The following is a 17,838-nucleotide window of genomic DNA, read 5'->3' on the forward strand; positions in this document are numbered from 1 at the left end:
CCATCTCATTTGCAAATTGTTTGCTAGTTAATATTATGAAACTTTCGCATTTGGTTTGACTTGTGACAAATTCTAAATAATTTAACACCTCTCATACAACTGTTAATTTTTTGTTTTCAACTGGTCAAACAGCTGGCTTCAAGTGAATTTCCATTAGAAAATGAGAAAACTATTTGATAATTTTTATTTAAGTATTTTATATTTTCTTTTCAGGATGTATTTTTATAGTTAGGGTAGGTTTTTGATATTGCCTTATTTTCCAAAATTATGCATCAATATCATTATATGAATTATATAAGAACATTTCAGGAACGTTTGGAAGCACTAATAAATACAGGAGTTAATATCAACTTTCAAGCAATTCGTCACAAATATAAAGTAACACCATTAATGATAGCAGCTAGCAGAGGTCTTTTGGAAGTTGTGAGGTTGCTGATACAGAAAGGAGCTGAAATAGACAAGTTAGGTATATGGTTTATCTCTTTTTATTCTAATTTAGTTGGAGGTTTTCTGTTGATTTTTTAAAATTTTATCCAGAAATTGTCTATTTATGCTAGAGGGGATAACATTTACTGCTCTGACGGATGATTAAACTCAATGTATAGAGAGGTAGTAAACAACATCTATTATTGTTTGACTGTGTAATCTCAACTAAATATGATAACATATTACATAATAATAAATATAACGTTAACAAAAGGTATAGTGACGTTAACTATGGTAAAATGAAAACGGTGCTAAACGTAGCGTTAACATTTGAAGTAAATTAAACTGTCTCTAAATCATCGACAACTGCAGTATATAAGTACAAAAAAAAAGTTGACACCAAACATGTTTTGTATGTACATATACTAATTCCTTTGTTGCAAGATACAAAAATGTTATATACCAACATTTTAAAAGTTCAAAAACATCATAGAGGATCTACTTTTTGTGAGCATGAACATTTCTATGGTGTGAAAAAAAATTTGTTCCATGAAAGGTAGTTTCAAAGATTAAATGTTTGATTGGGGATATATCTTATTTTCAAAACAAGACAAACCATCAAGTTGAAAAAGTGTAACTCATCTAAAATATGAAAGTTATCAATGTAAATACTGCTTATTTCACATTAAACTTCCTTGTATATTTCTAAAAAATGAAACAACACTTTATAAATTTCATGTGTCCAAAGTGCTTTCTGAATTTACCTCATCAGGAAAGCTCAAAGCCTAATATTTGAAAGCCAAGGATGTACAAGGATTTTTCACTTCCTATTGTTAATTATCCATTTTTAGATCGTGACGTTCCCTTGTCACCATCTTATGGTGTTTATATATCTCAACTTGTTCGATTCACTCGTGTATGTAACAGCGTATTTGATTTCAACGACAGAAATCTCTGTATTACTGAAAAATTATTACACCAGGGTTTTCGATATCACAAACTAGTCAAAACATTTACTAAATTTTATCATCGGTACAAGGACATCATTCGTAAATATAAATCAACATGCAGACATCATATACGTTCAGGTATTTCACATCCAATATTTTATGGTAATATTCTTTACAAAGCACAAAAATATCGGCATTCACCTCAAAAGCTAACCAAACCTTTACACAGACTTATTCGGAAGGGATATAGTTACGATAATGTTGTCAGATCATTAAGGATTGCATATTTGGGTATTAATATTGATTCACTCATAGGGTCTTTGCATAGGAAATAAACACATTTATTCTAAAACCAGTTGTTGGCATGATACGGGTTATGTTCTTCTCATATATTTTATGATGGTATGATACTAAATCCCTAACGGGAGGAATTGTACCTGATTTTCATACGATGAAGACATAATCTTTCAATCAGTTTAACGGTTTCGGTACTTATACATCTTCGGATTTCAAATGTTTGGCTTTGAGCGTTCCTGATGAAGGTAAATCCAGAAAAGCGCTTCGGACGCAATAAATTATTAAACATGTTGTTTTCAATTTTTTAATTGAGGTCCGGAGCCGGCATGTCAGTAACTGCTAGTAGTCCTTTGTTAATTTATGTATCATTGTCATTTTGCTTAGTTTCTTTTGTTACCTATTCTGACATCTGACTCTGACTTCTTTTAAACTGAGTTTTACTGTGCGTATTGCTATGTGTTTCTTTATTCTACATTGGTTAGAGGTATAGGGGGAGGGTTGTGATCTCACAAAACATGTTTAACCCCGCCGCATTTTTGCGCCTGTCCCAAGTCAGGAGCCTCTGGCCTTTGTTAGTCGTGCATGTTTTTTTTAATTTTAGTTCATTTATATGTTTTGGAGTTTAGTGTGACGTCCATTTTCACTGAACCAGTACACAAATTTATTTAGGGGCCAGCTGAGGACCACCTCTGGGTGCGGGATTTTCTTGCTGCGTTGAAGTTCCATTGGTGGCCTTCGGCTGTTATCTGCTCTTTAGTCGGGTTGTTGTCTCTTTGACATATTCCCCATTTCCATTCTCAATTTTATAAGAACTAAAACAGTTGGAAGAGCTATATGACCAAAAGGTACCTAAAAATAATATCAAAATCTAATGTACATAATAATGTTTTAAAAAGGTAAAGTCATATTTCATCCAGACATAGATTAATTTTTCAAATGCAATTTTGTTTCTTAAAGAGATTTTACCATAGTCAAAATATTTAATGTAAGATTATTGTGAAAAAAACTGGATAACAGTAAGTTCTTGTGATGCTAAACATTTCATGAATGAATTCCGATTGACATGACATCTATTTGCAGACAATTTTAAGAGACCAGCTTTGATGTATGCTGTATTCAGTGGTAGTCTGCCTGTTGTATATTATCTTATACTACATGGATCTGATGTGAACCATGTGGACAGTTCTGGATATGCCCCAATACATTACACTGCAATAAGTGGACATCTTCAGATTTTAAAGTTACTATTCCATGAAGGAGGTGCTAATAAAACTATTCCTAGTCAGAACAATATGGTAAAGATGTTTTCAATATTAACCTTGTTTTACCATTCAGAACTAAATTTTAAATTGCATGGTCTTGAAATTTCTTAAGTTTCAACCATTACAGCTGATAAGGAGGAGGAAAAGCAATTTAAATACATGTTGAAATGACATATTTGTTTAATGTATTTTAATCTTCAAGACATCTGCCATTTCTCTGAAATAGCATATTTTATGAAAGTGATAAAAAAAAACAAAGATTTTGGATTATCTGCTTTCCTGTTGTTAAAGCGGAAAACTAATTTTTCCTGTAAAGTGACACCAAGAGACAAACATTTGTTTGAAGAAATGGTGATTCAAACTGCAACTTAGTAAAGAATTTCAGAAAAATTGGTGTTGCAAAAGGACAAAGCCTTTTGGATATCCACAGTACAAAGAATTTTGCAGGAAATATATTTGTTTGCTATCCTGAAGTGAAGCAAAATAGTTGTCGTAAAGCAATATTTTTGGTACCTATATGATACAAACTGGTACCTGAATTATATAAATATGAACTGTTTGCTTTATTTTTTTTTATTAATTTTTGCTTAATCAGCTTGGATATGATATGTATAAGATAATAGTATTTTGTCAAATTAAAGTAACTATATTTTATATAGGGTAGTCCACTAATGATTGCAAGGATGAGAGGTCACCAAGATATAGTAGATTTTCTTATGAATGATGATGCATCTGACAGAAACCCTACAACAAATAGGGGTGAGATTAGTTTAATTTAAAATGTTACTTGTTGAATATTAATTTAATTGATTGATTGATTGATTGGTGTTTTACGCCACTTTCAACACTATTGTGCTATTTCAAGGTGGTCAGTTTTTATTGGTTGAGGAAGCCGGAGTGCCAGGAGAGAACCACTGACTTTCGGTTGTAAAACTGACAATATTTGTCAATTAAGATTGGAGTTGAGTGCACCTTCTACATTGAGGATTCAAACTCACAACCTCAGTGTTGACAGGCTAGTGATACAGTAGTTCAACTACTTAGACCACTCGGCCACTGAGGCACCAATATTGATTTAGAAGGTGTTCTATCAAGTGGAAGACTACATTAGTTAGTGTGATTTTTGTCTTGCCTATAAGAAGTTGTCAGGGCATGACTTACTTGTGTGGTTTCCTTCGTTGGCAGCATCAACAATTGTTTCAGTTTGTGATTAGGAGGGATGTTTCAGGTGAAACACTAATGGTAGGTCAATGATATGTGGCAGACCCATTCATTACCTTTGGCGCATCTCATTTCCATGGAGATTATTTGGCATCACCCCCTGATTCAGGGATGGATCCAGTATTTTTGAAAGTAAATCCAGAACAGAAGAAATACTGGCAAGCGTAGCAAAGCAAAATGTTTTTGGATGATTTTTATGCTAAAAAATTATATATTTTCCAATCAAAGGGGAAGCCGCCACTGCCCTAATTTATACATTTAAGCAAAATAATCTAGGTTTTCATTTCAGTATGAATTAAAGAAAAGAATTAAATGGAAAATCCCAAGGAGAATAGATCACAAGAATCTCTGAGAAAGAATAAAATGCATATTCAGAAATTATTCATGTTTGAACAAGATCAAGTTTGTGTTCAATAATACTTACGAACACAGGTGTATCTATACAGAACAATATTTTCAATGGTATATAAAAATAAGGAGATGTGGTATGATTGCCAATGAGACAACTATCCACCAAAGTTCAAATGAAGTGGATGTAAGCAATTATAGACAACCATAAAGCCTTCAACAATGAGAAAAAACCATGACGTATAGTGGGCTATATGTTATCCTTTATTTGCAGTTCTGCCTAGTGCTCCTCCCATTGACAATGGAATTTCACATGGTCAGGTTGAAGAAAATGTGCCAGGTGAGTAAATTATTGAATGGAAAAATATGACCTCTAAGTTTAAGTAAAACTAGAATGGAGGGTATACATTATTCGATAAAAAATTATTATTTCCAGTTTCAAAGGAAATTAGAATGCTGATACTCATTATTCAGCAACTATCACATTGGTCATCACTTAGGGAAAATCCAGTTTGCTTTAAATAAAAGCATTTTACTTTTTATAAGCCCGTTTACGGGACTCATTATGGTATACTGTTGTCCGTCCGTCTGTCTATCCGTCCGTCCGTGGTCAACATGTCGGATAATAGCTCAAAAACGCTTTAACCAATTTGCATGAAACTTTGGTGAATTGTTTATATCTATTGATGTGAGCTCCCTTTTTGATTTTTATAAATTTTAGATTTTACGTTTCTGAGGTATGGGGTTTTATTCATTAAAAAAGGGAGATTTTCCAGTTTTTGGACAATATCTCAAAAATGCTATGTGCAGTTTTCGTGAAACTTTTGTGAATTGTATATATCTATTGACGTAAGCTCCTTTTCGATTTTCATAAATTTTAGATTTTACGTTTCCGAGTTATGGGATTTTATTCATAAAAAAGGGGGGATTTTCCAGTTTTTGGACAATAACTCAAAAGTGCTTTGAGCAGTTTTCATAAAACTTTAGTGACTGTTTTATATCTATTTAAATAACTTCCCTTTAGTTTTTTATAAATTTCTGATATGACAATGAAGTGTTATGGAACTTTATTCTTTGAAAAAGCGATGGGCGTATCATGCGCTCATGGCGCAGCTCTTTATTACATTTTTAGCACACCTGGCCTGAAGGGCCAAGTGAGCTATTCTCATCACTAGGCGTCTGTCGTCCGTCGTCGTCCGTCGTCGTCCGTCGTCGTCGTTAACTTTTTACATTTTAAACTTCTTCTAGAGAACCACTGAATGGAATGAAACAAAACATGGCATGAATGTTCCTTATGAGGTGCTGACCAAGTGTTGTTACTTTGAAGCGATCCATCATCCAAGATGGCCGCCAGCGGGGGACTTAGTTTAACATAGGACCCTATGGGAAATACATACAAATGTCTTCTTTTAGAGAACCACTGAATGGAATGAAACCAAACATGGCATGAATGTTCCTTATGAGGTGCTGACCAAGTGTTGTTACTTTGAAGCTGATCCATCATCAAAGATGGCCGCCAGCGGGGGACTTATTTTAACATAGGACCCTATGGGAAATACATACAAATGTCTTCTTCTAGGGAACCACTGAATGGAATGAATGCAACCATTGCATGAATGTTTCTTATGAGGTGCTGACCAAGTGTTGTTACTTTGAAGGCGATCCATATTCCAAGATGGCCACCAGCAGGGGACTTAGTTTAACATAGGACCCAATGGGAAATACATACAAATGTCTTCTTTTAGAGAACCACTGAATGGAATTAAATCAAACATGGCATGAATGTTCCTTATGAGGTGCTGACCAAGTGTTGTTACTTTGAAGCTGATCCATCATCAAAGATGGCCGCCAGCGGGGGACTTATTTTAACATAGGACCCTATGGGAAATACATACAAATGTCTTCTTCTAGGGAACCACTGAATGGAATGAAAGCAAACATTGCATGAATGTTCCTTATGAGGTGCTGACCAAGTGTTGTTACTTTGAAGCCGATCCATATTCCAAGATGGGCGCCAGCAGGGGACTTAGTTTAACATAGGACCCTATGGGAAATACATACAAATGTCTTCTTTTAGAGAACCACTGAATGGAATGAAATCAAACATGGCATGAACGTTCCTTATGAGATACTGACCAAGTGTTGTTACTTTGAAGCCGATCCATATTCCAAGATGGTCGCAAGCGGGGAGACTTCCTTTAACATAAGACCCTATGGGAAATACATTCAAATGCTTCTTCTAGAGGTGCACTGAATGGAATGAAACCAAACATGGCATAAATGTTTATTTTGAGGTGCTGATGAAGTGTTGCTACTTTATTACCGATTTACTGTTCAAGATGGCCACCAGGATTTTTTATTAAATTACAGGGCCAATATTAAACCAAATTTGGCCTCACTCATTATTAGGTATCTGTTATGATTTTAATCTATTTTTACATGATTTCCAAAACCAAAGTAGAATCAGGTGAGCGACACAGGCTCTGGAGAGCCTCTAGTCTGAACTAGAGAGTGTATAGGTGTCACTGTTGGAGGTAAGGACTAACTATGGAAACAAAGAATTGTACTTCACAACTATAAAATAAAGAGTTACTTGCATTCATATTAAGGGTCCAGAATTTTTGTCATGCAATTTTGGTCATTTGTTGAAGACTTTAAAGCTGTCGAATTCATATAAGTTGTCATGACATAAACGAACCTGTATCAATGGTTTTGCTGCATAAACTGCATGATATTTTGCACATGTTAGTGTAAAAATTTGTAGATTGCAGCAGTTTAAAAGTGACATGATTTGATTGTCTTAAAACTGCAAATTCTGTGGAATTGATCATGCTACTTTTGTTTTTGATAAACCTTTAGTTTTCAAGTTGCTTATAATTTACAAATGAAATCAGATTATTAATATGTTTGATCAGGTATGCTAAACTTCCATTTTATGAACAAAGTCAGATCAGGAGGAACTATTTTCCACTGTCTTTGACATAATAAGGCTTATTTTTGTTAATTTCAATATTAAATACACATATGAGCAATTAGTATTTTCTTCCTGTAGGTATAACAAGACCAAGTGCACCACCTTATTCAGAAGTATCACAGACATCACCAACTGCACCAGTCCTTGATGATATTACAGCATCAAACTTGCCAACATATGATGAAGTTGTTTCTCCTGGAATGCCACAGGGTGCATGTGGTGGTCAGAATATACAAACTAACAGTTTATTTGTCCCTGGTAACTAACTTAAGTTTTAAATTATGAGACATATCACTTTCTATGATGATATAGATATTTAATGACAAGGAAATTTTATAATTTTTTTGTATCCTATAGAGCTTTTTAACTTATATTTATAGAAAAAGAGAGAAGATATTTATTACAGCAGAAACCATTCAGGAGATAACCAAATTTTTTCTACTCAATGTTGAAATTACCAGAGTTAAACAGCATGATTCTTGTGCTTTTACCTTAGATTTACTTGAGTTCTGCTTGAACAATTATGTTTTCAACACCTGAAAATTTATAAATAACTCCTGATGTCATTGAAATAGAAGTGACCCTTTGCATGAAATAAAGAAAATTGGTTAATACGGCAATGTTTTTTTTTAGAAATTGAATAGCTTAAACAGACATATTTTAAGGAAAGTGCTGCTCTACCTTTAAACATTGTTAGAAATTCTTCAGAAGTGAGGAAAATACTATTAACTCAGTCACTTGACCTCCTTTGAGAGGGTTAAGCTTTTGTCAATGACTAGAAAGTAAACTACAGAAATTCATTCTTTTGTGAAATAAATAAAAAAATTAGAAAAAGTTTATAATATTTCTGGATTCGAAAACACATGTTACTTTAATTAATAGAATTAAACTAGGGGTATCTGTCCTTGTTTTCTTGATACAATTTATTTCACAAAGTAAATACTGGTTGATTTGCAGTAATATCCAGTTTAATTATCTCCCCCTGAATTGAATGAATTGTGCAGAAGTTATTTCCCCTTGTGAAATCACTGATTCTGGTTTATTTCTTAAGCATATCTTTGGAAATTATATTATACATTGTAGTTATAAGCAGTTGCATTTCCAAGAAATAAAGCATACTAATGTGTATTAATAAATATTTGATCAGATTGATGCCCTGACTAATATATTTAAATTAATGATATTATAGGTGATTTGCCACCACCCCCTTCATACCAGGAAGTAATAACAAACAAAGTAACTTATGGCATGTAAGTTTTATATTTTGATATAGTATGTTAATAACTTAGAAAATAGAACAAAACAGTTTTTTTGTAATACAATGTATCAGTTTTTATGATCAAGCATTGAGTATTGGTTTATATGGAGTGATATATACATAGTCTGAATCGTGTGGTATTGGTACTAAAAAAAGCTGAATATAAATCATGAGTTTCTAATTATTAATTGATTTGAACAACACATTATAAGAAGTTGACAAATATCAATGTTTATAAGAGTCTCAAGAAAACAACCAATTATCAAACTTAATAGGTATCAGATTGTCTGGAAATGATGATACTACACAAACAGGAAAATATTATACATGTGGAAAGATTTGTACAACGATGCTGATAAAAATTGAATGTTACACAAACTTAGTACATGTACTTGCACATCTATCAACACATATATAAAGCCAAACAATTGTTTCTCATTGATTTTACTATTAAATTTGTTTAAAGTTCTAATGTATGGGTTACCTTATATTGAGGTGAATACTATAACAATATTTAACTAAACTCTGTGTCAGTTTAGAGTTAGTCTCCTAATACAATGACCATTTTGGAAGGAATATAGTAGCACAATAATAAATCCATCTGCTTATCTCTGTATGTCTCTTCATCCTTATGTCTATATGTTCATTTGACCATGCATCTAAACACTCTCAAAGAAACCTCGAGACGCTTGGCTTATATGGAACACAATGAAGCATTATCCAATATTTGACAGATAGAAGAGGTTGAAAAGTTTAAGGTTACGTCTTATAAGTTACATTTTAGAAGATTGTATGCACCATAGAGCTCCTGTCTTGCATTTATTCTTCATTGTCTTACATTGGACCATGGTTAGAGCTTTAAACCTTATGTCATTTAAAGATTAGAGGTTTAAAGTTAAAGTCATGTTGGAGGTAAAAGCTGTAGGCATAGTAGAGCTCATGTCTTGAATCCAGTTTTTATCATACACTGTCTAATACTTTGCAATTTGTAAGGCTTAAAAAGCTTTTTTCAATTTCAAGATTATAGGTCAAAGTTCAAGATCATCTTATAATATAACAGAAAAACAGCCATTCAAATTATATATGGTCTTGCAGTCATCTCTATGATAATTGAAATTTCTTAAAGTTTCCACTAAAACAATAAACAGTTATGTTAGTGTATGTAAACTCTTATTTCATAACGCCCCTGAGTAAACCATTTGATTATTATAAAAGTACTTTGTACCAAATTTATGTTTAATTGTTTATCATTTTTTTATTTATTTTGTGTATCAATATTTTGCCAGAACTCCTTGGATCAGCGAAGAAGGATCTAATTCAGTAAGTGCTCATACTTCAAATACAAATTTGAAATAAATGCTTATTTCTCAAAATATCATGACCTTTGTAAAAATGTATCTCTAAATTCATCAATATTATTACAAATTTACTAGGTGATTTAATTGAATCAGTAAAATAGAAATAAGTACAGTCACCAATATTAGAGTGTAGGATGGCATGATTTCTTTTCAGCAGGTTAAGTACTTTGAGCTTGATTTCAGTAACTGTAAGCATTTTGTAATATTGTATAACTTGTTAATCATTAATAAAATGGAAGGGTTGTAGATCTAAAAAAACTATCTGGTAGTCTAATCCCACCACATATTTATGTACCTCTCCAATGTCAAGAAACTTGCCTGTACTTGTTTAATGCCATATTTTGATGTTTTTTCATTATTTGGAGAATTGGGTGTTAATTGATCTTTTATTGTTTCTGTTTAATTTATTCACAACATTTATAGACCTGGAATGTTTATAGGCTAGACATATGGTATAGACAGCTGTCTAAAAGTTGGCAACTGTATGATGCCCTCTAGATATGTTTTAGATATTATTTTCTCTTATTTTCATGCTTTTTTCACATTTCTCGACAGGTGTGTGAAAATATTCCTCATCTCTAGAGAAAACTATGTTTTCGGCAAATGATTGGTCGAAATTTAATTATGACGTCAAATTTTCTTGGTTTCTTCTGAATTTCCTATTGTGACGTCATGAAAAAAGGTGACCATGTCTGATGACGTCACATATAAAGAACACAACTTTCTGCAAATCTTTGAAAAGAAAGGGTAAACTTTGTTTAGATATCATCTAAAAATCATTAGAGAAACAGATTCCACCGCTATAACTCGTGTATTATGATATTTCTCCACTTTAATTTTAATTATTTAAAAAGCTCAGCAAGCCTCGCGCTTTAAATATTGAAATTTAACTGTCTTGAGTGGAGAAACATCGTAACACACTTGATGCAGTGGTGGAATATATATGTATTTTGGTTACTGTCTTTTTGATGTACCGGTATACCCTACATCTCATTTAGTTCATACCAATTGTCTTATTTTTAAACTACATTACAGTTTGTAATCTGTATGTTTTTTAGTTACATAATGTCCAGATACAGGAAAGATTTGATAGGTTTATGAGAAGATTTGATGAGTTGATGAATTTTGTAGCCAGTATGTCAAGTGAAATAGAAGCTGACTTCATCCCTACAGACTTAAATGTAGCTGAAAGATTAGTTAAAACACATTTTGACAGAAAGGTTTGTTTTAATTTTCTGAGTACAATTCTTAAATACTTAATGATACTTTGTGAACTTACTTTTAAAAAGAAAGGATATGGAGTTGATATATTTACATAAAACAAGTTAAAGGTACATAGGCCAATATTGTGATGAAAAAGGCATTATTTCTATATCAGCAGATTAAGGACATTGAGGTATCTGTCAGTAACTGGAAGCATTCTTTGATATGGTATTATTAATTCTAATGCAATTCGTTTGCGAAAACAATTTTGATTGGACCACAACATTTTTTAGAAGGGTGATTTCCATGGGAACTAAAGAAATCCAAAATTTATTGCTATGTGATTTTTCAATTAAAGGCAAAATCTCTTCACATTTTTCACCTGAAAATCTTCTTTCTGTCAAATTTTTTTTTTAATCTGAAGTGTATAGAATCTGAATTGTATTGAAAGTCTAAAAATATCTGGTGTTTAGGTTTGGAAGCTCAACTATGACCTCAAACTATACTTATGAGATTTTTACACTGAAATAATGTCTAGAAATGAGAATATTTTGTTAATTGTGTATTAGAATGGAGATAGCTGTATTGTATTTTAAGCTTTCCATACGTAAAACTTGGTGTTAGAGTCCAAATATTCCTTTAACTAGAGCAGCTTCACTGCATATTAGGTAAAAAGGACTAGTTTTAGCCAGTGTCAATGTTTATGTGTCTGTCCAAGTCAAGAACCTGGTCAATAGTTGTCTTTATTTATGTCTTTGTAGTTTGTGTTCTTTGAGGGATGTGGTTTTAATGGCAGATCATTGGTATTTTCTGTTAATAACTTTCAGCAATCAAATCAACTAAGGGTTTCAAAGCATGACATGTGGTAAAGACACTTGTCCTTTGTTGAAGACCAAATGTTTGGAACAGATGTTCTTTTTTAGCGCCCATAGACAGGTAGTGAACAGGTGCCCAATAGAAATCACTCTCTGTCTGGTCAGTCCTTCAGTCATTTTTTTCTGTCTGCCGTTTTGGCTGTAAGTCCATCCATCTGTAAGCTCTTCTATATCGTTAGATTGCAATAATGCATTAATCAATTTTCAAAACCTTTTTGCACAGGGTTAATACAGATGAAATGAAGATTCCTCTTATTTTGGACAAGGAACACCTCCACACATAGATTATCTCTTGAATAAGCAATGCTTATATACCTTATAAGCTTCTATAAACAAATTGTTTTTGTTAAAAAAATCACAAATTTTGCCTTTTTGCACTCTAAATTCAGCAAAAAAAAATGGCATAGATTATGAAATGCTATTAAAAATTGGTTTGCAACGATAATTTGAGTGTACAATTTTTCATAAAAACTTTGGTTTTGTAAAAAAATCAAAAAACTTAGAGAAACATTTTTTTGTACTAGAATTTCAACAAAAATTGGTGTATCTTAAAAAGTTTATGTTATATAAGTAATCTATAGTTTTTAATTTCTATGTCATTTGGTCTCTGGTAGAGAGTTGCCTCATTGGCAATCATACCACATCTTCTTATTTTTATATGGTAAAGTTCATATGCCTTGTAAAAAATTTTGTGTAAGATTTTCCATAAAAATTAGTACAGTACTTACTAAAATGCCAACCAAATTACAAACTGTTTTGATTTTAACAAAACTTTATATTCATTGAGAATATATCCTGAATTGATACTCCTACCTGATACATCAACATTACATTTTAAAGGGAATGTCTGCTTTATCTTTATATTTTGTCTTTTAGGTGAAGATAGAGGTGAATTTTCACAGATTCAAAGAAAATCATAATGAATTTATCACCAATGGTAGATGTAATTTAGATGATATAAAAGATAAAGTATGTTATACAGTATTTACTTTGGGTTTTTGTCCTTACATTCATTTTACCAGAATCTTCCATTTTGAAAATAAACATGAGCTGCAGAATCATCCAGATATAAACTTCAGATCATATTTAATAAATGGATTAAGAAATGGTTTCGATTCTATGGTTAAATATGATATATGGGATACCAAAGTATGCAAAAATAATTACTCAGCTAGGTCGCAATCTACAGTATTTTCAGATTTGATTAAGAAGGAATGTGAAAAATGTTTTGTGTATGGGCCATTTCAACATGCTCCTTTTCCTCGTTTTAGTCTAATTTAGAGTAAGTCCTCTAGGGGTAGCAACAGGGAAATATTCAGATAAGAAAAGATTAATTTTAGATTTGTCATCACCACACAATGACGAATGTATGAGTGTTAATGATATGATAGACAAAAGTGATTGTTCTATGTCTTATGTGAAAATAGATGACGCTATCCGCATCATTTCAAAATGCGGTAGAAACTCTACTGGCATAGTATATTACTTAGTTGTAGACCTCCTGTAATTCTAGACACATTAATGATTTGATAAATAATATTTCATATTTGGCAGTTACAGAGAATTAACTGTGTGAAATATATTCTTCAAAATATTTTAAAGATGAATCTTTTAATATAAATTTATTTCAAGAAAGGACAAATTAACATACTGTAAAGGGGTTTACTTTTTAGGCCTTTAAAATTTTGATATTCCAAGTGACAATATGAAAATAAGAAAATGTGGTATGATTGCAAATGAGACAACTATCCACCAGAGACACAAGAAGTAGATGCCAGCAACTATAAGTCACCATACAGCCTTCCATAATGAGCCAAACCCAAACTACATAGCAAGCTTTTAAAGGTCCCAACAAAGCAAATGTAAAACAATTCAAACGAGAAAAACCAACAGGAACAAAAAACAGATATGATATACAGCAAAAAACAACAACCTATGTATTTGATGCTCCTGTTTGTGATATTTTGTTTGTAGCATGTGCTTTTTACGACAGTTTTATTCTGTCACACAGTACAAAATAAAATATTTTTTTAGCTGAAGGCTGTTGCAGAAGAAGAGAATACTATAATGAAAATGTTTACAGTTTACATGTATGAATATGATATTTGTGTGAAATGTCACAGACTATGGATAACAATTGATACCTTACTAGATAAGGCAGTAGCATTCAAGGTTTGTTTTTGTCTCACATAGATACCTTACTAGATAAGGCAGAAGAATTTGAGGTTTGTTTTTATCTCACATAGATACCTTACTAGATAAGGCAGAAGAATTTGAGGTTTGTTTTTGTCTCACATAGATACCTTACTAGATAAGGCAGAAGAGTTTGAAGTTTGTTTTTGTCTCACATAGATACCATACTAGATAAGGCAGAATAATTTGAGGTTTGTTTTTGTCTCACATAGATACCATACTAGATAAGGCAGAAGAATTTGTTTTTGTCTCACATAGATACCTTACTAGATAAGGCAGAAGAATTTGAGGTTTGTTTTTGTCTCACATAGATACCATACTAGATAAGGCAGAAGAGTTTGTTTTTGTCTCACATAGATACCTTACTAGATAAGGCAGAAGAATTTGAGGTTTGTTTTTGTCTCACATAGATACCATACTAGATAAGGCAGAAGAATTTGAAGTTTGTTTTTGTCTCACATAGATACCATACTAGATAAGGCAGAAGAATTTGAGGTTTGTTTTTGTCTCACATAGATACCATACTAGATAAGGCAGAAGAATTTGAAGTGTGAATTTGAGGTTTGTTTTTGTCTCACATAGATACGATACTAGATAAGGCAGAAGAATTTGAAGTTTGTTTTTGTCTCACATAGATACCATACTAGATAAGGCAGAAGAATTTGAAGTTTGTTTTTGTCTCACATAGATACCATACTAGATAAGGCAGAAGAATTTGAAGTTTGTTTTTGTCTCACATAGATACCTTACTAGATAAGGCAGAAGAGTTTGAAGTTTGTTTTTGTCTCACATAGATACCTTACTAGATAAGGCAGAAGAATTTGAGGTTTGTTTTTGTCTCACATAGATACCTTACTAGATAAGGCAGAAGAATTTGAAGTTTGTTTTTGTCTCACATAGATACCATACTAGATAAGGCAGAAGAATTTGAGGTTTGTTTTTGTCTCACATAGATACCTTACTAGATAAGGCAGAAGAATTTGACGATTGTTTTTGTCTCACATAGATACCTTACTAGATAAGGCAGAAGAGTTTGAAGTTTGTTTTTGTCTCACATAGATACCATACTAGATAAGGCAGAAGAATTTGAGGTTTGTTTTTGTCTCACATAGATACCATACTAGATAAGGCAGAAGAATTTGAAGTTTGTTTTTGTCTCACATAGATACCATACTATATAAGGCAGAAGACTTTGAGGTTTGTTTTTGTCTCACATAGTTACCATACTAGATAAGGCAGAAGAGTTTGAAGTTTGTTTTTGTCTCCATAGATACCTTACTAGATAAGGCAGAAGAGTTTGTTTTTGTCTCACATAGATACCTTACTAGATAAGGCAGAAGAATTTGAGGTTTGTTTTTGTCTCACATAGATACCATACTAGATAAGGCAGAAGAATTTGAAGTTTGTTTTTGTCTCACATAGATACCATACTAGATAAGGCAGAAGAATTTGAGGTTTGTTTTTGTCTCACATAGATACCATACTAGATAAGGCAGAAGAATTTGAAGTGTGAATTTGAGGTTTGTTTTTGTCTCACATAGATACGATACTAGATAAGGCAGAAGAATTTGAAGTTTGTTTTTGTCTCACATAGATACCATACTAGATAAGGCAGAAGAATTTGAAGTTTGTTTTTGTCTCACATAGATACCATACTAGATAAGGCAGAAGAATTTGAAGTTTGTTTTTGTCTCACATAGATACCTTACTAGATAAGGCAGAAGAGTTTGAAGTTTGTTTTTGTCTCACATAGATACCTTACTAGATAAGGCAGAAGTATTTGAGGTTTGTTTTTGTCTCACATAGATACCTTACTAGATAAGGCAGAAGAATTTGAAGTTTGTTTTTGTCTCACATAGATACCATACTAGATAAGGCAGAAGAATTTGAGGTTTGTTTTTGTCTCACATAGATACCTTACTAGATAAGGCAGAAGAATTTGACGATTGTTTTTGTCTCACATAGATACCTTACTAGATAAGGCAGAAGAGTTTGAAGTTTGTTTTTGTCTCACATAGATACCATACTAGATAAGGCAGAAGAATTTGAGGTTTGTTTTTGTCTCACATAGATACCATACTAGATAAGGCAGAAGAATTTGAAGTTTGTTTTTGTCTCACATAGATACCATACTATATAAGGCAGAAGACTTTGAGGTTTGTTTTTGTCTCACATAGTTACCATACTAGATAAGGCAGAAGAGTTTGAAGTTTGTTTTTGTCTCCATAGATACCTTACTAGATAAGGCAGAAGAGTTTGAAGTTTGTTTTTGTCTCACATAGATACCTTACTAGATAAGGCAGAAGAGTTTGAAGTTTGTTTTTGTCTCACATAGTCATAGATACCTTACTAGATAAGGCAGAAGAGTTTGAAGTTTGTTTTTGTCTCACATAGATACCTTACTAGATAAGGCAGAAGAGTTTGATGTTTGTTTTTGTCTCACATAGATACCATACTAGATAAGGCAGAAGAATTTGAGGTTTGTTTTTGTCTCACATAGATACCATACTAGATAAGGCAGAAGAGTTTGAAGTATGTTTTTGTCTCACATAGATACCTTACCAGATAAGACAGAAGAATTTGAGGTTTGTTTTTGTCTCACATAGATACCTTACTAGATAAGGCAGAAGAATTTGAGGTTTGTTTTTGTCTCGCATAGATACCTTACTAGATAAGGCAGAAGAATTTGAGGTTTGTTTTTGTCTCACATAGATACCTTACTAGATAAGGCAGAAGAATTTGAAGTTTGTTTTTGTCTCACATAGATACCATACTAGATAAGGCAGAAGAATTTGAGGTTTGTTTTTGTCTCACATAGATACCTTACTAGATAAGGCAGAAGAATTTGACGATTGTTTTTGTCTCACATAGATACCTTACTAGATAAGGCAGAAGAGTTTGAAGTTTGTTTTTGTCTCACATAGATACCATACTAGATAAGGCAGAAGAATTTGAGGTTTGTTTTTGTCTCACATAGATACCATACTAGATAAGGCAGAAGAATTTGAAGTTTGTTTTTGTCTCACATAGATACCATACTATATAAGGCAGAAGACTTTGAGGTTTGTTTTTGTCTCACATAGTTACCATACTAGATAAGGCAGAAGAGTTTGAAGTTTGTTTTTGTCTCCATAGATACCTTACTAGATAAGGCAGAAGAGTTTGAAGTTTGTTTTTGTCTCACATAGATACCTTACTAGATAAGGCAGAAGAGTTTGAAGTTTGTTTTTGTCTCACATAGTCATAGATACCTTACTAGATAAGGCAGAAGAGTTTGAAGTTTGTTTTTGTCTCACATAGATACCTTACTAGATAAGGCAGAAGAGTTTGATGTTTGTTTTTGTCTCACATAGATACCATACTAGATAAGGCAGAAGAATTTGAGGTTTGTTTTTGTCTCACATAGATACCATACTAGATAAGGCAGAAGAGTTTGAAGTATGTTTTTGTCTCACATAGATACCTTACCAGAT

The 17,838-nt window shown here is 32.5% G+C and overlaps 1 protein-coding gene across 1 annotated transcript in view; it reads left to right on the forward strand.

Annotated features, from left to right (window-relative positions):
- Positions 1-17,838, forward strand: part of LOC127738354 (uncharacterized) — a 43,126-nt gene that overhangs the window by 3,912 nt on the left and 21,376 nt on the right. Inside the window, exons 5-14 of the mRNA XM_052249560.1 lie at positions 310-466; positions 2,754-2,968; positions 3,595-3,694; positions 4,779-4,844; positions 7,557-7,736; positions 8,668-8,728; positions 10,023-10,056; positions 11,153-11,314; positions 13,049-13,141; positions 14,207-14,344. Of these exons, the coding sequence (XP_052105520.1) occupies positions 310-466; positions 2,754-2,968; positions 3,595-3,694; positions 4,779-4,844; positions 7,557-7,736; positions 8,668-8,728; positions 10,023-10,056; positions 11,153-11,314; positions 13,049-13,141; positions 14,207-14,344 (1,206 nt within the window). The remainder of the gene's footprint in view (positions 1-309; positions 467-2,753; positions 2,969-3,594; positions 3,695-4,778; positions 4,845-7,556; positions 7,737-8,667; positions 8,729-10,022; positions 10,057-11,152; positions 11,315-13,048; positions 13,142-14,206; positions 14,345-17,838) is intronic.

This window comes from Mytilus californianus, unplaced genomic scaffold, assembly GCF_021869535.1.
Source record: "Mytilus californianus isolate M0D057914Y unplaced genomic scaffold, xbMytCali1.0.p SCAF_4, whole genome shotgun sequence".
In the NCBI taxonomy this organism is placed as follows: domain Eukaryota; kingdom Metazoa; phylum Mollusca; class Bivalvia; order Mytilida; family Mytilidae; genus Mytilus; species Mytilus californianus.